At 45.9% G+C, this 22,923-nt stretch overlaps 1 protein-coding gene across 11 annotated transcripts in view; it reads left to right on the top strand.

Annotated features, from left to right (window-relative positions):
- Positions 1 to 22,923, top strand: part of SHANK3 (SH3 and multiple ankyrin repeat domains 3) — a 385,552-nt gene that overhangs the window by 353,506 nt on the left and 9,123 nt on the right. For 2 of the 11 annotated variants that reach the window (XM_068937342.1, XM_068937500.1), the window contains one exon: positions 731 to 2,137. The exons of 3 other annotated variants lie outside the window; for them this stretch is intronic. In XM_068937342.1, the coding sequence (XP_068793443.1) occupies positions 731 to 791 (61 nt within the window). In that variant the 3' untranslated portion in view covers positions 792 to 2,137. 6 more of the 11 variants (XM_068937414.1, XM_068937206.1, XM_068937677.1 and 3 more) reach the window with 6 other exon arrangements.

A 22,923-nucleotide genomic window follows, 5' to 3' on the forward strand; every position in this document is an offset into this window, starting at 1 on the left:
TTCCAATTCTGGGGCTGTCCTAAGAGTAGTGGTATTACCAAAAGGTCCTACAACAGACACCCCTAAATACGGCAGCGCTACTAAGGAAGGAGTGAGGTGGGACCATGCTGGACTGACTGCCGCTGCCAGCAGTGATGGCTCTTGAGCATCTCTTCGAGGGCTGCAGGATGGTGCATTCCTCTGGCCGGGCAGCATGAAAGCCCAGGCGATGCTGCAGCTGGAGCCTGTGTTGCAGCCCCTCATTGAGGCATTTGGAGAAATAAAGGGCTATGTCCTTACTTGCACTACAGCTCTTCCTGCCATTCTTATGTTTAACACTGCTCCAGAACAGGAGCTCCTAGCTGAAGCCAGAACATTTCCTGGAGTTCCACAGGACTTTAGGGACAATGAGGTGCTGCTTACAGAAACCATCCACAGGTAGCCACTGCTGTCTCTATTAGTGTCACTCACAGGAGCTGCAACAGCTACAGGAGCTGCTGAGAACAGATGGAATAGCTTGTATAAAGTTTCGGGTTTCATTATTGAAATTTGTTCCTAAGCATATTGAATTCTGAATTTACAGTACTTACATCTAAGAGCAGGTAACTTCTGTTTGTAAGTGTTGTCTGTAGCAGAGGCCCTGGTGCATTTCTCTTCCAGAGGTCTGTAAGGTTCCTGGCTGGGGACCTCCAGGAACAGAAGACAGAAACTACTTTCTCCATAATAACTCTTGACTATATCTCCTTCCAAGACAGTCTTCTGCAGGAGGATGTTTGACAAGAGTGACTGAAAAAGAGGTCAAGAAATATTGAGAATGAGAACGTAAGGTCAGAGTTAAGGCAATCAATAGAGAGACTATTTATTCCATCCTCCCTGTTCCTCAGGCCCTGTGGGAATGGCCAGGGCTGAGCTTGGCGAGGGAAGCTGTGCTGGGCCTATGCACTGCATGAGTGTTCTCAGCGGAAGGTTTTGCTACTGAAGCAGTAGTGTGCCTACTTGCTCAGATTCAGCATGCAGCCTTCTGCACAGCGCTCACAGTGATGCCATCATTTGGCAGAGACGATGACAGCAGAGTGGTGTGACAACTTCCAGTCATACGGTCTCATGGGAATATATGATGACCCTCGAATCAGGGACGCACAAACTTTGCTCAGCTGGGAGCTACTCTGACAGTTACTTTAACATAGCATGTCTGTTAAGGATGATGTGAAGTCAGCAGCAGCTATCTTCGTATTTCATATGAATGTGATCTGTGAAGACTGTGTGTCCCAACATGCAATATTCTTTGTTAAGCTGAGCAGCAGGAAGATGACCAGATGTCATGGTATTTCCTGTGACATGAACTACTGAGCTACCCTGGGATAGAGCTAACGCAACAAGATGTACCCCACAGTTGTACCACTGGTGTTATAGCCCTTCACTGTTCAGAAGCAGTTCCAGGAACTTGCAGCTCAGAGCTACTGCTGAACACTGAAATGTATTCATTTTGTGACATCCATTACCACAATAAAACTCTGAAGTTAACTAATGGGAGGTGCACATTTCTGATCAGTGATTCTAGTGAGTCATAGCTAGCTATGAAAATGCCAGATGAAAAAACTGCATCTTAGTACCAAAGGCTGAAATCATTGCACTTCAGGGTGATTCACATGTTAAATGTGCAGCATTAAAACGTATGTTAAGATGGCATTCTTGTTTAATGTCCTTGTGTCATGTGACCGGCATGGCCATTCAGCCTCATCAGGGTTGTGTCATTTCTCATTGTGCATAGTCAAACTCAGACCTAAGCCTCCCACCTCTGCTGATCAGCTTTGGTATGATGCTGCTCAGCCAGACCTTAAAGCTAAATGTGAGCAGATGTTGACTCAAGCCAGAAGCATTTGAAGTGTCAACGCAGTTCCGATTTTGGGATCCAGCTAATTCAGCCAAGACTCTGGGTTAGAGGGTGCTTTGTAAAGGGTTTTTGTTTGTTTGTTTGTTTGTTTGTTTATCTTAAAGCAAAAAACGAACATGCCAAATGTATCATATGAAGCAGAATTTTAGATGCAAAACTGAGTTTTTCAGGTGCTGTTCTGGAAACCCACAACTGCTTTGTATTTCTACAGATCTGAAAGAGAGAGAGAAGAAAAATAAGCCCTTTAGGCATTTAGCTCCTAGGGTAAAGCTACCTCTTTCTATATAAACTCATCAATTAATTCTGTTTCAGTTAAATGGTGTAACATTTCTGGTGCAAGCTTTCAGCCACTGCAGATACAACCCCCTGTTTCCTTGTAGGCTTTTTGTCTCTTTGTGGTGTCTAAACTCATGCACAAAACAGATCTGAATTTTCTTTCCACAGTCAAGGGAATTGTCCATGGAGAGCTGATGAAAAGCTGAAGATTGGCATTTATCAAGCCAGCTGAGATCTGTGCTTCTCAGCACCTTTCCTAAAGGGAGTCAGTGGCATACAGGAAGTTATTTGCGCTGTATTCATGTTTTAAGAGATGGCAGCCTTTCAGCTGAGGATCAGAATCCCATGCAAGTCTACAGGCAGCAGTGCCAGGCATAGGTGTATTGGGAGACTGAATTCCTCCCTGCTAACATCACACGGAGATGGTCTCACTGGACAGAGAACAGAGTCTTTTTGATGACGTAAAACAGGGAATATCTGTATTCCTCTCTAAAACAGTCTCACCGTTAATGGTCACAAAGCCTGTAGTTTCTGAGAGAGATCGAGTCCCCAGATCATGCTCACAATAGTATGCTGTTCTGTGAGCACATAAGCAGGAAAGAATTTTTCTGATACATCACCTGTACATACCTTTCCTGATACATCAGGCTGGAACCTGCAGCCACGGAAGAATAAGACAAAATTGCAGTCAAGTGATGGAAGCAGGGTGGGACCTAATTCTCTTTTCCTCCAGCAGTTGTACTTAAAGATGCTTAAGGCATCTTTATAAACCACTATGAAAAATGCATCCTTCACTTCGTGGAATCCCCTTCTACATGCAGTGTGAAGAAGCTTCTGTTCATGCAGACATACTGCAGTGCGACCAGCAGCAGTGCTAAGAGCGCTCCCAGGTGACAGGAGAGTTCGCCATGCTTTGTGATAACAGCTCCAGACTAGTGTGTGTGAAGGTGCTGTTCGCTTGTTGTCACGTCATTTTTTCCAGCATTCACTACAGGATGTCGTAGAGGCTGAGGACGTGGCATTCCTGAGCCCAGTCTGCCTCTGCGGCCTTTCCATTTAGACATGGCACCACAGACAGTAATAGAAGGGGAAAGCACAAACCATTTTAGAGACAAGCTGAGGGAGGCTGGGAATTTGGAAAACACAGTGGGAGTTTCTAGGGGATGCTGTGAAGATTAATAATTCAGAGAGCACCGGCTGCATGGAAACTAGTGCTTTGATTCCGAGGTGACACACAAATCTGAAGCCAGTTCAATGCTTCCTGCCACTGTTGGATGGATAGGCTTTGTTTTTGATGTTGATGTGCACTGCCTACAAGGAGACAGGGGCATTGTGGGTAATAAGTCTCAGCATGTGTCCATATCACAGCAAGCACAGCTGGCTTCACCTCATCTGGTCACTTAACATGTACTAATCACAGCTCATGCACCCATTATTCCACAGAGTGAGTAGAAGAGCAAACCTTGACTTCAGCTCATGCTTCCCTACCAGATTGTGATTTAGGAAGAACAGTGCAGATGTTGCCTAGACATTGGTAAGAGCAACTCTGTGTCCCAGCAAGATTACGTCATTGCTGAGGTGGCCAAAAAGAGAGAAGAGTTAAAGCTTGAAAGTTTCACTTCATTGCTAATTATAGCCCTGGGAAAGTCCCACAATACAATTGTTTGATCACCCAAGCAAAGGAGAACAGTTGTAGGGGGAGTATTCCTTTCAGGGCCTTAACAGAGCGGAAGTGGAGGTCACAGAGAAGGGGCTTTTCCTTTCTTATGCAGAAACCCAGCGAGACACATTCAAATTGTAATTATTTTGTCAATGAGCAGGAAGCAAAGCAACTGTATAGAAAGAGCCTTGCCCGCAGGCTTAGAGTAATTTTTCTGTAAATCTGTCATGCTTATTCAAACCCTCAAGTGAAAGCTTACTAAGAGATTGGCATGAAGATGCCCAGAGGCAACACACAAGGAGATTGAAAGTTCCTCTTCCCATCTGGAGCGAATAGGAATTTTGAAAGAGCGTGAGATGTGTTGTCGTAGAATAGCGACAACAAAGCAGTCAATAGATATTAGCCCTCAATTTCCTTTTCCCAAAAAGAGGAGATCAGAGGAGGGCAAAGGAAGCATACTGCAACAAGAGGTTAAAGTTACCTAAGGCATAAGCAGCTCTTAAGTCCGTCATGCTCTGACCTTGCCATTGTTGTAAGTGTTCTTTATTGACACCCAGGTTTTTGCTCCTGATTCTCCCTATTCCAAAAAGCAGCGCTGGCAGGCAAGAGCACATAATGACTTGCGCTCCATTTTTATCACCATCTGCAAAATTGCCCAAGGAGAAAAGTGGCTACAGGCCCAGACCCTCTTGCACTGAAAAGCATGAGAGGAACATCGTTCAAAGTGAGTTTAGAAGTCCTCTTGCTCTTCTACATCACTCATCAAGCGTAGCAGATTTGTTACCATGACACAACTGGGACGGCACCTTCACTAGAGAGCCACTGGCATTCCCCAGGGGATAACCATGCTTCTTTCTAAGCCAAGCCGTACCTCTGTGGGGGTGGCTGTGTGTGTTCACTTTGAGTTGCTCAGTATTAAGCTAGATTCTCTATCTGAAACAGGGCAGTCTTCACTTGATCCTGATATTTGTGTTCTGTACCAGTTAACTAGCCAGCACTTTCCACCTGCAGTCCCTTGTTTGGCCAAACAAATAAAAAGAGTGAAAAAAGTGAAAACTGAAAGACTGTAACTGACTGATTATATTGCTTCTTGCTTTTTTTTGGAGTCTGATGCAGGCAAGAGGTAGCAGTGCTCTTGTACACTGCTCCTGTGAATTTGTTTTCATTCTAATTGCAACCTCTTTGCCCACAAAAAAAAAAAAACCACACACACACACACACAAGACAAAACCCTCTAAATGAAACCAGTGATGATCCTTTATGTTTGTAGCCACAATACCAAACTGAAACATTGATGAAAGCCTCTGATACAGAATTTCAGGAAATAAGAAGGGCCCTGGAACTGCAATTCAGGGAGATGAAGAGTTTCTGTTTGGAAGAAGTGGGCAGTGTCATCTGAAACGAGTCCTCTCCATCCCTCTGATAGCCGCTGGTGAGGGATTTTGCAATACATAAGAGAATTAAGTTAGAAAGTTCAGCGTAGCAGTTTAGCACCTGGGCAGGGAGTGCAAGATCTTTCTTTCCCCTACCAATAAGATGCTATATGTGGTGCATCTACTTACTGGTTATCAAATGCTGGGCTTTTTCCTCTGGAGCATTTCCTGAAGGGAAATGCTTGCCAGCTCGGGAGAAGTACTTTGGCAAAGTACAAACTCTTAGCGAAGGATTAAAGTAAACTTCCGTACCAGAGAAACTGTGATTATCCCCTTTGGGAAATATTAACTCACTTGCAAGGCCCTTATAATATTCCATTGACCTTTAGTTGTAGCTACTAGTCTCACAATCATAAAAACGAAACACTTAACACAGGTGTTTGGTAAAGTCAGAAAAGGTGTTGAACTGTATTTGCCACTCATTCTCTTGTTCTTGCTGTGGAGCATTTTTTCTCATGCATATGTTCTTTCCCTCTTCTCCTTTTCCTCCCTCTTCTGTTCTTCCCCAAATTTCTATTCTACCCCTTTCCTTCTTTCTCTTTCCTCTCCTGCCTTCTTCTTTTCTTAGCTGTTATAAATACCACTGTTGAATCGTTCAGGCTTTGGCTGTTGAATTCATGCAATTATGAACGTACCATTTCCTGCAGTAAGCACATGAATGTAAACTCAGTGAATATGGAACTGACCTGAACTTAACTGGCTCCCAAAAGCCCTTTGGCGGCAATTTCCTGGGTCCCTTTACTGTCTCCCAAGAACGACACCTCTCTTTGAGCTGTTTGAATTTCAGTCGTGCCACTCCCAGATGTCAAAGACTTTCTGTCCTGCATTGTGCTTGGCACGGAAAGGTTTAATCTCTTCCGCCAGCTGAGACAAAGGAGAGCAAATGCACACCACTGTGCAGTGCACATCACTGCATGCGTGCAGGACTGTTGGGAGCCCCTCGGGGCTCTGCAGCCCTGATCAGATAAAAGTTCAGTAAGGACGTGCCGTAGTACATAGCGTGACAGGGGTTGCTGCAGTGCAGCTCTTCGTATGCACTTTCCCACATGCCCTTGGAATACCGCACAAGCCCTCTGGCTGGTTTTGGGTTGGTCTTTCTCCTCAGCCTCCTCCGTCCAGCCGTGGCCCCAGCAGGGGACAGACGGCGTTACGAGGAGCCAGCCCTTTGGCCCCGTGCTGATTTCTGGGAGTTGCAGTGGTTCCAGAATGGTTTGTGATGAAGTCTGTTCATTCTCCGTGTTGTTATTACACCCTGGACTGATGCTAACATTCTCTCTCATTGCCTCTCTTCTTGCTCTCACATCTGCATGTCCGCGCTGCTCTGTCTAGAACTGCCTCAGGCCTCAGGAGGGTGGGCGAGTTGTGTAAGTGAGCATGTTCTCATCTCATAGCAAACTCACGTCGTCCCCTCGTGCTGCTCCGTGTGCCACATGCCAGTCACGCTCCCCAGTCTCCTGCAGCCCTGGGCTGGGTGAGACAAGGGAGTGGAGCTTGCTGTGGCATGTGAATGTCAACCCTGCCTATCCTCTTGTGCCCCAGTAGCATGTCTGTGTCCCTGTGTTGTGGTGTTGTGTGCTGCTGCCTTGTAAAGGTGAGAACTGAGGAAATTCCCTCTGGCTTTGATGTGATTCATAACACGGCCTAAAGGAGACCGTGTACCGCAGTCACTGCTGCCTAGGGGGCATCCAGCAAGGCGTGCCTGGGGCAGGACCACCTTTAGTTTAATTCTCACAACCACGTAAGTAGGTACTCTGGCAAAAGTGAGGCTGAGTTAGCTACCTCCTGCCCAGGAGACGACATTTCTTTTCCTAGCTTCCCCAGCAGCTAACCACCACGCAGTTGCTTGGAGGTGCACAAAGGTCCACATTCCCTTTGGGTTCATGTCTTCCCAGTCATGGGATGTCTATAGGTCATCTCCTGGAGTTCAAGTGTTATGAGACAGAGAAAGCAGCATTTTATGTTCTTTCTACATCTGAAATCAAATGACAATCCTGGATTTGGGTTCAGATGACCAGCAGCGAAGGGTGTGTCTTGAAGAGACCCGCAGGACAGTGCTGTCTTCTGCCAGGCACCCCTAGCGCTGCAGGAGCTCTAGCCTGGTGACTGACTCCAGGTAGCTTATTGTGCCTCCAGAGAAGACACAGACTGTCTGCCACACACTTCAGCTTGGATAACTGTTTACCTGAGACAGCTGCAGGGACAGTTCAGAAAACCGACTCCCTTTCACCTGACTGCCCCACACACACCAAACTGATTAATGACCAGTGCTAGAGAAGTCCTTGCTTGCACACCTCCTTGGTCTGTATCCCCACTGAGTCTCAGTTGCTACGAGTACTGCTGGAATTCCTTGGCAAACCAATGGCTTGATCAGCTAAGTACATTCAGCAGACGGGTCTAAGCAGTGGGACCCTGAGAGAGGCCTTTCCTGCTTAAACAATGTCATCTTACCTGAATGGCAGGAATCCCCTCTTCCCCCCTCCTTCCCCAGATGACCCACAAGCCTGAGAAGGCACTGGCAGGTTTGAACCTATGGCATGTGCTCCTAATCCAGGGTGCCCACCACATGAATTTCCCCAGTGTGCATGGCTAGCTGTGTGGTCTTGGTTGTGTTGCTTCTGTGTTTGTCTGTCTGTCCAACCTGTTTTTTTTACCCGTAGTATGTATGAAACTAGCTACCGACACGTACGATGCTTCCATGTATGAAAGAAAATCCAGAGCATACACAGAGCTCTGGGCAGTCTCATGTTTGATTTTACTTGTCATTTTTCTACCAATTGCTGAATGGCCGAGTCTGCATCCCTATTCCGGTGACCAGCTGGACAGGGCCAACCCCCAGGGAGAACAGAATGGCAGCACTCTAGGAAACGCCTCTTGCCAGACGCCACGCAGCGCTACTGGGCTATTTGGTTTCTCCTGTATAGCTTTCCAGACAGCCAGATGGATGCCTTCCACAAGAACCAGGTCTGCTCCATTCCCAGGCTGCAACGCAACTGGTTTTAATGTGGGAAACTTGGAAACCATCAGACTCAACTTTAGTCCTTCTGGTAGACGAAACCAAGTTGTCGAGCCCTTAGTTTTGCCTGGAGATGGAGCACTATCCTGGCTAGAGCTCGATGAAGGGCATTCATGCCTCAGGTTTGGCACAGCAACTCTTGTTTCATTTGCCTTTGGTCAGGAGTGGGAGGGTCCTTCTCATGTCATTGTATATTCCCATGTCTTCATGCATTCAGTCCTGTTGCTGATGTCATTCAGTGTCTGAGTGTTTAGGGTGTTGGTACCCAGAGGAAATTTGCTTCCTAATATAGTGCTACAAGCGCTTAAGTTAATGCCTCAGCTTTGTGCTGCATAGAGCAGGGTAGTGTGAATTGAGAGTCTGCTTAGACCTTTCTTCTAACCCCTCACTTTCCTAGCATGCTGCCCAACAGTCCTAGTGGCAGCACCAGCTCATCAGGAAGTGTCAACATGATCATCCGTGTTTTGAAATGAATGGGAGCTGATCCCATCCTCATTCAGCTGAATAGAAATTTCAGACAATGGTCACTGTGCCTGCATCCATCTGTACAGGGGAATCAGCCAGTGCCTTCTCTCATCCCAGCACCATTTGACTGAACGTGATTGTCAGCTGATGTTTCCTCTCTATGCACAGCCCTGTTTGTGTGAAAGCTTTGGACATTGTTTCATCTGAGGCCAGCATCCCTGCCTAACTGTGAACATAAGCTTCAGCAATCCTGTCTCGGCCCCATTGAGCTCCGAACAGCGTCAGTTCCCCACCGTCCTGTCTAGGGGACAGAAGCTGCGGACAGTGCTTAGGCTCAGCACCGTTAGGGTGAGCAGGAGCTTTGGCTGATGCTTTCCTTAGCGCTGCCGCCCCTTCATCAGTGCTCTTGAGCTTCACACCAGCTGTGTCTGTCCCACTCTCCCATCCACCTTACTGCACACTGTTTCTGTACCGTCCAACACAGCAAGGGACCCTTTGCCAGCAGCTCTCTTCAGCATGTGACCAGGGGCTGTGTAAAGGGGACCTGACTATAAACAGGAGAGGTAGAAGGCAACCCTTCCTTGTGCACAAAGCACTTAATGACAAGTAATTCATGTTTATTATGTGAAGAAGTTGGGTAGTAGCTGTGTCCAAAAGTGTCAGTGAGCAAACTAGATCTTCAAGCTGTACTTATTTTCACTGGTGTCTGCTTGGATGAGCACCTTTAATATTATCTTAGTACAGGCTTTTGCATTTAATTCCTGGAGAGGAGGAGTGGTGTAAAACCAGGATATTTTTAGGGTGCGTGAGTGAGGAGACTCAACTCTGTAATCAGTATGCACCAATCAGTAAAGTTTCACGAGAGCTTGCTGCTGGCTGGAGGCATGTGTTTAGCTCTGTGTACATAATTGCCTGTCTTATGACCCTCTAAGTTCACCTTCTGTGCCATCAAAGTTAAAACATTTAAAGGCCAACTTCCCCTCTCTTCAGTCACATAATGGGTCATTGACCTCAGTCATTTTCTCCACACTTGAATTGTTTTACCCTATAACAAAATTTGACTCCTAAAATTTAAAATTTCAGACCTACTTTTCTTCATATGTGACTTAGGTGAGGTTCCGTGCTGTATACAGCACTCTCAGGGTGCAAGCCACGGTGAAGTGGTGTCTGGCCCTCACAGAGCCTGGAGCTGGCACTGACAATTTGCAGTATCTGGCAGAAAAAAGGTTGTGTAACCCAGGCTTAGGTTTTATTTGTCAACGAGATTTACAAAACAAGCTGAGTCTGAATGAAAGGACTTCAATAGCCTGGCTATTGCTGGCATGAAGCAGGTAAAGCAGTTGCTCCTGTACATCCCATTTGGAGCTGCATCCATGCTCTGTGCTGCCTTGGCACCGTGTGTGCACCTTCCTGCGTAGCGAGCCGGTTTGCCAGCACCCCCTTTCACACACTGTTGCTTAAACTGTTTGTTTCCAGCCAGCTGAAGTGCCTGGGCACTGCTGGGGCACCAAGCCTCACGGTACAGCTCTGGCGCTTTCGACGCGCCACGAGGTGTGCCTAGAGTTTCTCAAGAAACAAACGTACAGTGCTTCCTGCTGATAACCAAACGCTCACAGAGGGGTTTTACTCATTCCCTATACATACATACTGTCCCCCGTCAGGCATGTGCTAAACATTGGCATTCCTAGCACAAAGGACAGATGTCTCAGAAGGCTCTTAGCAGAGGGAAAGATGAGAACAGGAGCTGCTGTAATGTACAATGAAAAGTGACTGAACTAAAATTAGGATTTTTTTTCCCCATGGTCAGATTGTCCCCTTACATCAGACCTGGAGCTGCTATTAGCAACTCTGATCATCTTTGACTCATCCTATCCCTGCAAAAGTGGCACACACTGAAAGGGAGTGCTGGATCTGCTTTTTCTTTGTGCCTTAGCAGCAGAACTAGTAACTAAGGGCTAGTTGCTGACCACAGGACAAACACATTGGACGTGTGTGTGAAAAGAGCAGGGGAATATATGGCAGTGTCTCAAGGGTTTAATTTTACCTGCGCAGTACTTCATGTTGGTGATGATGGGAGAAACGGATGATCCGTCTTGGCTCTCAGGGCTCCTCTCTGGGAATTAGGAAGAGAAAAACAAATGCAAACATCTCCTCCCCCAGCTGAGCCAAAGCCAGCAAGGAACAATAATAGGAAGACTCCCGAGTCCTTCTTTTCCAGTCACGTTTTAGACAAGAACCTCCCTTCTGAGCCACCAGGTGCTACAAGGGGCCCATTAAATTACAAATGTGCATCAAATGACACAGCTGTGCCAGTGGCCTACAGCTTTGACCATCCTGTTATCTTCTGCACAGGGGCTGCTGGGCCCGCAGATACAGTGGTCAAAGTTAGACTCTTGTGACTGTGCCTGTAACCCAGGAACCCAGGAAAAGATAGGACAGGCTGTCCTGACTCCAAAGACAAGTCCTACTGAAATTTGTAGGACAGCGTGATGAACTAGGAGGAGCAAGTAAAGGAAGGGCAGTTAGTCTTCGGGGGGGGGGGGGGGGGTCACATGAAAATGCATTAGCTAACAATGAACAGCAGGAATAATTATTGTTGTTCTGGCTGCAGAGGTTTGATCAGGCAGAAGAAGAGGAAAATGCTGGAAATTATGGAGCGTGATAGAGAGAAATAAAATTTTGAAACAGGAAGCAGACATGGCATTGAGAATACATAAAAGGGAGTAGACCTCAAGAGTTTTCATGGCTGGTTGGCTTTTCCCAAAAATCCAGTCTCTGTATTTTACTGGGACAATGTCTCATAAGCAGTTTGGGAGAGCAGCAACAACAACAAAACACAACAAAAATGGAATTTGCTGTCATCAAATTTGCTGTCAGTGATGCTGATACAGGAACTACCTGTAAAGAAAGGCAATGCATTTGTAAAAGGACCTGGAGCAGTGAACGATTCATCTCCGCTGTGAAAAATCCATATCGCCCTTTGAGCAGAGTGTCCGTTCAAGACTCAGTCTTAGGCTGCACTTTGCGCTGCACCAAAGCCCAAAGTCTCAGTACAGTGACTTCATTCTGCTGTTATCCAGGCATCAACCAGGGTGTCCCATCATGTCCTCCCTCCCCTTTCCACTGCTTCTCAGCATCGGTTCAAGGAAAGGTCACAGTTCTCGGCTCCCTTTCCAACAGTAGTACGCCTGCAGTGGTGTCCTATTCCCATGTGAAATAATTTATATAGAGTGAAGAAGAGGAAACTTTTTGTTAATTATAAAATAGCAAATGAACAGTAGTAGAACTGCTTCATCAGTGATACCATTACATCGCTTACATTTTCTGCTTTGTGCTCCCATAATGAAGTGATGGCCTAAAATAGTGATGCTGGCAATAGCTTTCTGGAGTACATTTTCATACTCTTCTTAAAGTGATCAGACAGTGATTAAAATCCACCCTTGCCACAGCAAGGCCAAAAAATCATTTGTTTACACCAATGCAGCTTCCTCCAGATGAGTCTTAGGTTCTCCTTCAGTGACAAGAGCTTCAAGCTCCCACAATTTCTCTTTTACTAATGCTTATTCCCCAGATAGGCACCCAGACCTGAATGCTGTGCTTTGAAGGCACCCAGACCTGAATGCTGTGCTTTGAAGACACCCTGTCCGTTGTAATGGACAGGTCTTCCCCTGTTGCTTCATTCAGGGCTACTTCATCTTCAGACCTGACACACATGCCTTATTCATGTTTGCTTGCCTTTGGCTTCCACTAATATGTTCATTTTGCCTTTCCCTGCTAGGCTAAGTACAGTGTTTCATACAAGATGTTTTCTGTACATGATAGCACTTCCTGACCACGGGCAAGTCACTTCCTAATCTTTTTCTCTGATGCACCACCCTGGTTGAGCTGGCTGTGCAGCCGCAGCAGCACAGACTTTCAGTTAGAAACAGGCTGCCTAGTTCTGTTGTGGCGTGATGGGTGTTACCCTGACAGCTGACCGTAATACACACAAGCTCCTTCCAGCACCCTGGCTTGAATGCCTGCCTGGCACTGGCTGTGCTGTGTAGCCGTAGCCACTCAGCATGGCAGTAGTTTAGAAATTGCTGCCCCATGCTATGGCATATATGAAGTCATAGGTTAAGTGACTTTCTGTATATGTTACTCCATTTTTTTAAAGTGGTTGTATACAGGTGTATACTGTAAACCTTTCTTCCACTGCCAGCTCCTATGCTCACGTAGCACATAGCTTCTGTCCACATCACTACACTACTGCCCTGTAGTCCTAAGTGTGAGCTACAAACTTTGCTGGTCCTACATTAGGGTTTACTAAACGCTTTCATTGTTCAAATGACCGTCTCTTTCCAATCATCCAAATAGCAGTGTAAAGCTGACCTGATTCTAACAGGTGGTTGCTGCATGCTCGCCACATGCTGCTTAGGCTGTAAGAATCAGCTTTCTCATCTCTTCTTCATCCCCAGTCTCAAGGAAGATGCTGAATCCAGGCTAGTTCTAGGACTTCCTTCCACGTCCACTCTTGACATAAGCAAAATTCTGACCGGACTGAGGAAATCCAGAAGAAATTTACTACTTAGATTCAGAAATGTCTTAGATTTAGAAACTAATATTTGTCCTCTCCCTCTCAGCAAGAAGAAAAGTCATGCACCACACAGTTGTGTGACGTTCACACAACTGACTGATAGATCCAGGAGACACTGGTTGTAAATAGTGCCTTGACGCAGAGAAGTGCTAGTGGTATACATGCCTTGATGCAGGGAGGTTTGTGCCCTGCTGACTGTAGATTGTTGATGTTTTGTTGTTTTATCAGTTGTTAGATACTATGATGAGACATGAGCTAAAAGCAGTATGCTTTAACTATGGGAAGAAGCATGGCTCGAGGGAATTACGTTTGTTCTGCATATATAGCTCCTACAGAAGGCCATGCTCTTGGGCAGTCACGCTTGTGTTCTCATGCCAGCTGCACCATATATAAGGAGCAAAGTTAGGCACAGCAATCCTTATTCAAGGCTGTAGTTCAAGAACTGGGCACCTGAGGCATAGGAGAGGCGTTCTTAATATGGAGGCATTCTTTTGGCATAAGAAATAAGATTATGATATTGACATGTTTTACAGAGAAAAACCAGCAGAAATGAAGAGTAAGAGTAGCATGTCAGTTTTCATTGTGGAAAAAGGTTAATAGCAGAGACTCAGTTATTTTGTACCAGGATCCCATTTCATTTGGTAGATTTATTAATTGTCTGAAAGCCGCAGTGATAATGAGATACCATGATATGTGGAAGACATGAGGTTACTTGTATCGTTGAACTTACAGCAAATAGTGACAGGGAAGCTAGAGGGGAAACTAGCCAAGGTAACAACAACAAAGGAAGTTCAATGTTAATAAACGTGAAGAGATGGACAGCAGAGGGCAAAAGTTAAAATCTGCAGGCCAAAAAGCACATTCCCCAACCATGAGTTGTTGGCACCTGAGGCTCACAAGCGTTCTCCACAGCCATAGGCAGTGAGAAGTTAAAGCTGATACTGAAATGGTGCAGGTTGGCAGGGAGGGCAAGGCTTTAATGGTGCTGCAGGAATATGTTGCTATTTACTTGCTTCATGTGGGCCGGTGACAGCTGAGGACAGAGGCTGGAAGGTCTATAGAGGTGATATCAGCACAAGCACTCTCTGCATAAACCTTCATAGAGGGCTCTGCCACTGGCTAGCCACAGGCACTGACTGTGGCCACTGAGAGTGACTCATAATAACAGACTTGTGTGAAACATTGCTTTCTCATCTGGACATACACTGTTGGCTGGTCACAAGTCTGTGCTGGATCCCCACAGTCTGAGTTTACAGAATCAAAGGATCACAGAATCACTGAGGTTAACAGACACCTTTGGAGATTGCCCTGTCCAACAACCCTCCTGCTCAGAGCAGGGCCAAATAGAGCAGGTTGCTCAGGGCCATGCACAGTCAAGTTTTGACTCTCTCCAAGGGTAGAAACTCCACTACCTCTCTGGGCAACCTGTTCCAGTGTTTGATCATCCTAACAGTAAGAAAGCTTTTTCTTATGTTTAAGTGGAATTTCATGTATTCCAGTTTGTTCCCATTGCCTCTCATCCTGTCACTGGGCACCACTGAGAAGAGTCAGGCTCCATCTTCTTTACTCCCTCCCAAATAGGAATTTATACACATTGATAAGCCCTCCTGAGCCTTCTCTTCTCCAGGCTAAAGAACCTCATCTTTCTCTGCCTCTCCTCATATAAGAGATACTCCAATCCCTTAATCATCTTTGTGGCCTTCTCTTGAGTCACTCCAGTAGCTCTGCGTCTCTCCTGTACTGGGGAGCCCAGCACTTGACCCAGAACTCCAGGTGTGGCCTACCAGTGCTGAGTAAAGGGGAAGGATCACCTCCCTCGACCTACTGGCAATGCTCTCTGCCTAATGCAGTTCAAGAGACTGTTGGCCTTCTTTGCCACAAGGGCACATCGTTGGCTCACGATCAACTTGTTGTCCACCAGGACCCCCGTGTCCTTCTCTGCAAAGCTGCTTTCCAGCCCACTGGCCCCCAGCATGTATTGGCACATGGGTTTATTCCTCCCCTCTTGCAGGACTTGGTATTTCCCTTTGAGCTTCATGGAATTTCCATTGGCCTTTTTCTCCAGCCTGCCAAGGTCCCTTTGAATGGCAGCACATCTGGTTTATCAGTCACTCCTCCCGATTTTATATCATCTGCAAACTTTCTGAGGGCACATGCTGTTCCATCATTCAGGTCAATAATGAAGTTGTTAAACTAGTACTGGCATCAGATCAACCCCTGGCTGCGCCACTATTGACTGGCCTCTGGCTGGACTTCATGCTGCTGATCACAACCTTCTGAGCCTGGCAGTTCAGCCAGTTTCCAGTTTACCTTGGTGTCCACTTATCTAGTCCATACTTTATCAGTTTGCCAATGAGGATGTTATGGGAGACGGTATTGATTGAAAGCCTTACTAAAATCAAGATAAACAGTATCAGCTGCTCACCCTTCATCCACCAAGCCAGTCATTTCATCATAGAAGGGTATTAGGTTGGTCAGGCATGACTTCCTCTTTGCAAAGCCACGCTGAATGCTCCCAATCACCTTCTTGTCCTTAATATGTTTGGAAATGGCTTCCAGGATTATTTGCTCTATCACCTTCCCAGGGATCAAGGTGAGGCTGACTGGCCTGCAGTTCCCCAGATCCTCCTCCTTGCCTTTCTTGAAGGTAGGAGTGATAGGAGTTCCTGCGATGTTACAGTAACTGCTTTGTTGTATGTGCCTGGACAATGAACAACTGTAAACCACGACTAGGCAGCAAGAGTGGGCTGCCACTTGCCAAACATTAGCTGTTTAAATGTTAGGTACTTAGGCTAAGCATGTTGCCATGACAACTCTATAGCCAGTGGAAGGAAAAGAAGATGGATTGCTGTCTGGAGGCTGCACTTCCTCTCCATTGACGATTGAGGGAGCTAAACCACGGCATAGCTGAGGTGCCGGCTTTGTTAGCCAGCCCACGCTGCAGGAGGTGAACCCACTGCAGATACCCAGTTAGCCCCCTTTGTCTGAGCTGCCTCATGGCTTGTCTTCCCCAACACATGTAAGGCTTTTTTTGCCTGCTGCCCTATTGGCTATTTTGCCAAATACCGTGTTCATAAACTATTCGCTGGACCTCTTTTGGCACTCTTTTTTAGGGGACTGCATTACAGGAAAGGAACAGACCTGTAGTCTGGTCCAAAGGAGCTATTGTTCTGCGAAAAGGGGTATAGCGCTACCCTCTTTCTGAGTTCTCCCAGAAATGCGTTTCTTTCCACTGGAAAGTTTGGGCAAAATTTGAGGATTTTGCTTGTTTACCTGAGATTTCTGGGCAGATGGCATCCTGATTCGACCTGCTGTACAGTCACTCCAACTGAGCTATTGCATTTGTGGAAGTACTGTATATGGCCACTGCATTTGCACAAATTGATTATACTGTGCTTGTGCAATAAATCAGTTGCTTTCAGAAAGCATCGGCTTTATTTCGCCTGCACAATGCAGCTGTGCCCCTTCATAAAGTGTCTGACCCTTCTGAAAGCTTCATATGGACATACTGCATACACAGCTGAGCTCTGCACACCACGTGGGTCTGACACTTTCTGGAAATGCTAGACCAGTTGCAAATGTTCAGCACTGTTGATCTGTCTGATAACTGATAACTGATAAGTCTGATAACTGCCAAGAGCCCGAGATCTTATGCCCATACTAGTCTATCTTTACAGACCTTGCTGCACAGGCCCAAGCTGCCCTGCTTCATGGGGCTTCCTCCACAAGTGCTGCCTGTAAGTTCTGCATTTATTTCTGCTCAGGGGACTCCAGACTGAAGTAGAGCAACCCTTATAGTTACAAAAAGCTTTCCTGCTTCCTTCTTTGCTCCTTCTTCCGTTCATCTGAAAAGGAACTCCATTTCCAGTGCTTCTTCAGCATCATCAGTCCCTGCAGATACTGGCAGTTACTTCATTGACTTCTGGAGGGACAGTACATTGTGTACAATTAACCCCACTTGTTTGTATCAGTTTTGCAGGTGTTCTTCTCAGCATCCCTTTGTTTTTCTACTGTGAAAGAGGATAATTTAGGAGTGCCAGATTTATCTTTTGTAATGAAAGTGCTGGCTGCAGTAGTGGAGACCTAAGAAATGGATACTACAAAATTAGAACCTGTTCTTAGTTTTTCAGATAAGCCTCATGCACTGTTGTACACCCCTTTCCCAGGAACATTTCTTTATGGGGATAAGATTGCCCTTTCCTTTGATGCTTTTACTGAAAGCCGGTAACAAATTATGTACTGAAATTCAGCAGTTAAGGAAGAGCAGTGGGTGGGAAAATGGTCGCTGAGAACAGTTCATAAATATTCCATTAATGCAGCTCTGTGTGCTACCACTGCAGTTGCTATGTGAAAAGCAGTAAGGCTGCGATACTATCTTTTTCCTGTGGGTTTGCTGTCTAGATGGAGCTTACAGCTTTTGAGAGAGAAGGGCTTTCATAGTTCCGTCATGATTAGGCTTTGCTTGCCCCCCCCCCCCCCCGATGGCTGGGACTATATCAAGGCTTTGTGAAGAAGCGTACTTTTTTCTAGCTTTTGAAACATCCCATATTCCTTCACCAGCAGTCCACCAAAACAAATTTTTCCTGAACTGTATCTATCAGCGGGATCTCAATTGCAGATGGAAGATGGAAAATACTGCTTGCCCTTCGATATCTTTTATAAAACAGTGTATTAGAGAGTGTCCAGCTAGTGCCGATGAGTTTATATCCTGTTTGGCAGATGTGTCGTCCTTATGGTGGCATGAAGTCGAAGTGCTTCTGATATTTGTTTTGGATGTTATCCAGAGAGATTGTCTTTCCTTTCCATACCCTTCGCTCTTGCCCTCCCTCTTCAGAGACAATTTTCATGAGAAAATTCTGGAAGACAAAAATCAAGATCCTTTTGAAATGGGAGCTGTAGAGGTGTGGTGTCATCTGTACATGTACCGTTCTAGGCAGGAAGACCCGGAGTGTCCATCTGTATTTCAAGCAAAGAAAGATAGGAAGAGTCTCTAACCCTGACCTTAAAGCACATACTGGTCATGTTCACAGGCAGCACCGAGCTCACTATCACACAGAGATCTGCATGGGAGCCTTTGATGCGCTGAGCCCTGATGGAGAATCACGTGGGCAGGCTAATGTCTCACTGATCGGTTGGTGAAGGTTGTTCGTCACAGGAGGTGTATCCTTCATGTAGCATAGTTAATGCAATTCTAATGAAAAGCAAGGGGTTTTTTTTTTAAAGGTCAGTATGAAAACACCTAGGGAGCCAAAAACAGTAACAAGAAAGTCTTGCTAAGCAAGAGATACATTTCTCTTTGGAATGAGGAGAAATACATTACTTCAGCTGCTGAATCTGTCCTCACCTTTGTTGTTCTTGAAGAAATTTGGACTGAGATACAAAGTTCACTGAAAGAATTCTCATCCATCAGTGACTCATTCAAGAAATCTGCTTTTTAATACCTTCAGTAAAAATATTCCCAGAAGGCTTAATTAGCTGTCCTGCAAATACATAATTCCTCTTTCTTTGGATATAACTTCAGTTTTCAGTAAGTTGATGGCTCTTTGCATGTATTAGGAGGTTACTTCCCATGAGACCTGTTCTCCCCTTTTTACTGAATTCAGTCAGTACCACTCATATGCTGTGGTGTAAGAATCAGGCCTTTCATTCCCTGTCTCAAAGGACTAATTTTTTTTGTCTACGCTGAAGTGGCAGTAATCCAGACAACCAGCAGTCCTACTGTTACTAACACACCCCAGCCACTGAACTCCACAAGACAGGAGTAAAGAGCTGTCAGAACCTGCATTTCACCTGTTCAGAAAAGAAAAGCTTGAAAGCAGTCCGGTAGCAGTGGTTAGGGCTACCGCTCTCCAACTCACAGTGACGCCTAGGACACATCAATGTCATCCTTTTTTTTTGCTATTGGTCTCCAAGGCTCAGATGAAGTGCTACCATAAATGGAAAGTGAAGGAAGATTTTCATTTCTCTTGCCGAGCTCCAGAGTTGCATTGACTCGATGCTGCCTAAAGGAGAAGTGGACAACACCTAGGTATTCATTAAACCTCACAAAGCTATGAAGGCTTAGATAGCATCATCCTAAAATACAACACCTGGCCTCAGCTTAGCTGCAGCTGGCTGGTACACATCTTTGTCAATGTGTATTCCTCTGGCAAACAGATGATATGCCAACATGCAAAAATCATATCCAACCTGAAGTGAAGAAGAGCAAACAATGATCCGGGGAAAACCCTCTCCGCTGGTATTATTGCTATGCATAAGTGCTAGTCCTCCAAAAAGATACTGCTCTGAGATGCCGCTTGTAAAGGGACACATCCACAAAAGCTTACCTGGCTTCAGGCCAGAATGAAGCACCTGTGAGCAAATAATTATGCTAATAACCCACAATGAAGTGAGCTGCTGGTGCTGGACAGGATATCAGATACCCTTGCGCACTGTCTGCAACATAATGCGTGACTGGCAGAACAGTGCTCCTGGAAGCATTGAGAGCCAACAGTGTATCACAAACAGTGCGTTGCGCTGACTAAGCTGGTGCTCTGCAGAGAGCAGAGGGAGCAGACCTGCAGACTGCATCTGCTGACAAGCCGTGCCCAGAAGGCTCTGTCTTGGCACTGCTGTCTCATTATTTCAAGGATATGCCAGCCATGGAAGCTCGGGTACCCAGCTGATTTTTCACACGCTGTTCCAGCAAGCCCTTGCCCCGAGAGTAGGAAGAGCCAACCTTCCACAGCCTGTAAGCCGCATAACAAAAGAAGAAATCATACGCTGAAATCAGTGGAGGTGCTATTGTCAGGCACATCTTCATGCTGGTCTTAGCACCATCTTGAAAGAGGGGCAGGAATAACACCAGAGCACAACCAGACAATAATGGCCGAATTTACCCATTTATGGAGTCCACGTCTTCCTGAGGGATGCCTCACATTCATGAACCCTTTCGCTCTACTGTCTGAGTTCACATCCTAAATCTCCTGGCTTCTCCATGCTACGTAAGATACCATTCACAGACCACACAGAGCCTTGCATGGAAGCTTTCATCACGCACCATACTAGCAGAAATTGAATGACTGGCCAGTATGCAACAGTGCAGAAGATATCCAGAGTCATGGACACGTAGTTCATTGCTGCCCCCTGAAATCGTCGGCGCAGCAGCCTTCATTCATCCTGTATTACTGGGAGCCATAGATTAATTCATGCTCGGACACAGACTTTGATTTGCTTTCTAAACTGTACGGAATAGGAATCTTAAAACAATAACTTTGTATTGCTAATTGCCTGCCTTGAAAGTCAGCTGTGTGGCTTTATCTCAGACCAGTGCCCATAGTATGTCATAACAGTGCACTGATTTTACAGTCTCATGTAAAATGCCTACCTGGTAGGCTACCAGCTTCCTCTGAACAAAGCTATCGATTTGACAACTAGATGTCATCTTTTACTATCCAGTGAGCATCCATTTGTAACCTGGAGGCTTCATTACCCTGTAGCTCAAGCATCTGTTCTCCTTTCACAGACTCTGACAATAATTTCCCTCTCTCTTTCACCTTGGCCAGGTTAGACAAGATGTTGGCACACCAGCTGCCACAGTCTGCATCCATTCCTGTTTGAATTTGTCTTTCTTGAATATGAATAACCAGAACTGTACTCAAAATTTCCAATGAAATTTTTAACAGTGTCTTGTGTGGTGGTATTAATGTAGCCTTATGTTTGTGAGAAATCCACACTTCAGCTAGTGTATGGTTCCTTTTGCCTTTTTCATAGCCATGCTTCCCAGTCATCCTGGGGTGTTTCAGTAGACCCAGATCTTTCTCTTGCTCTCATCATTTCCAGCAGATGAGCACTAGCTGAGAGCAGAGATCCTTTGCCAGCCCTGCGAGTAGGACCTTGTATTTTGTACTGTCACTTTTCATTCTGTTTCTTTTACTGCAGTCCTCAAGGTCATTCAGTTCTTCCTCCTTTATATTGATGGAGCTTCCCAAATTTGATTCATCATCACACTTCTTTATAACCCTTTTGCTTTTTGTGCCAAGGTACCAAGAAAATAAGATTAAGAGGAAATGTGTCTAAGCCCACAGACCGTGGACAGAACTTCATATGCAGACATGTTAGCAGTCAGTAGGTGTTTTTGGTCCCAGAGACATCTATATGCCCAGTCTCTGCAGCATTGTTTCAAACTGTTGGCATGATGGAATTCAGTGCAGATATTTGCACAGCGTTTGTGCTTTGTCCATTACTCCCCCTCCCTTATTCTCAGGGAGAATCATTCTGCATCTTTTTTGTTAAGCCAATCTTCTCAGAGCTTCTCCAAGAAACCATTAGTACTTATTAACCTCCCAGGAGCGTGGATCCTTTGTGGCATGTGTGCATTAGTGACTGCAGGTTTATACGGCTAACTTTAACCTTGGATTCCTGTTACCATCAACAGCTTTTTCAGAGCATAAGTTCCAGGTGGAATGACCTGAGATGCAAAAGCAGCACTTGGAGAGCAGTAGGGAAACACATGTATCACACTGAGAATTCAGAGCTCTCCATGGAGGTGTCATGCAGAGACAGCCTTGAGGACAGACAGACAGACAGACACACACACACTCACGTGCAGGTGTTCTCTTTTCACAACCTAACTCGGAACTGCATCAGGAGTGGGAGAGCCCTGCTTACTGTGGACCTGGAAGGAGCACCATGACTGGCCACCTGCTCATGCTGGCAAGGAAGCCCCAAGTTTGACACCTTCAAGCGCTGAACTTCAAGCTCTGACTTCACTGGGTTATCAGGAACCTGAACTGCCTTCTGTTCTTTGGGCAGTGTGGTAGCTGGGTTAAAGAGGTAGTTTGTTAAGCCACACTATGTTTGCTCACCAGCCTCCAGCCTGGAAGCATTAAAGAGCTGCAGTTCTGTTACATTTCATCGGTTAGTTCAGAAGAGAAGCAAATCAATATTGCTCGAGCCAAACTAGTGGACACAGACTATTTAGCGAAGTGATAGCCAGAACAACACTGATAATGCCATACTTCTTGGCACAGGGATATGCAGACCCAAACCAGGAGAGCTTTGCTTGCCTTCAAGGGTACTCGCACTTGATTGAATCGGCAGCGTTAGTGCTGTAGGAACGTTCAGGCCCCCAGCGTGCTCTGGGACATGGGCCCCTATTCAGACCCAGTCTTTGCTGCTCTCCTGAGAGCTGTGAGACTGTGACATGCAAAGAAGTTACTGAGGGATAGCAGGTTACCATGCACCAGCTGCTTTCCAGTAATGATCTGTGCTTGTGTTCTTACCTCACAGTAACGGCGGGATAGTTCACCCCCCAAGGCCAACAAGTTCTGTTGTGTGCATGTTACCAAAGCGCAGCCAAATCAAAGAGCAGTAATCAAGGTAATCAGAGATTACCACGGAGCAGTAATCAAAGCTCTGGGGTGGGTTCACTGTGCTACATTAGCTTTCATTGCCACAACACAGAGACACCACACAGGGCAGACCCTAAGTCCATCTGGTTCAGAAGCCTGTCCCCAACAGCAATTGACAGTGAGCAACTTTCTGGAAAAAGAACTCAAAGCAGGGCATGACCAGAGAGGCCAGTCCAGCAGTGTGCCTTCTCAAGACTTCCCAGGCAGAAGGACTCATTTAGATCATTACGCTCAA

The sequence above is a fragment of the Struthio camelus genome, chromosome 1 (assembly GCF_040807025.1).
Source record: "Struthio camelus isolate bStrCam1 chromosome 1, bStrCam1.hap1, whole genome shotgun sequence".
Lineage (NCBI taxonomy): Eukaryota > Metazoa > Chordata > Aves > Struthioniformes > Struthionidae > Struthio > Struthio camelus.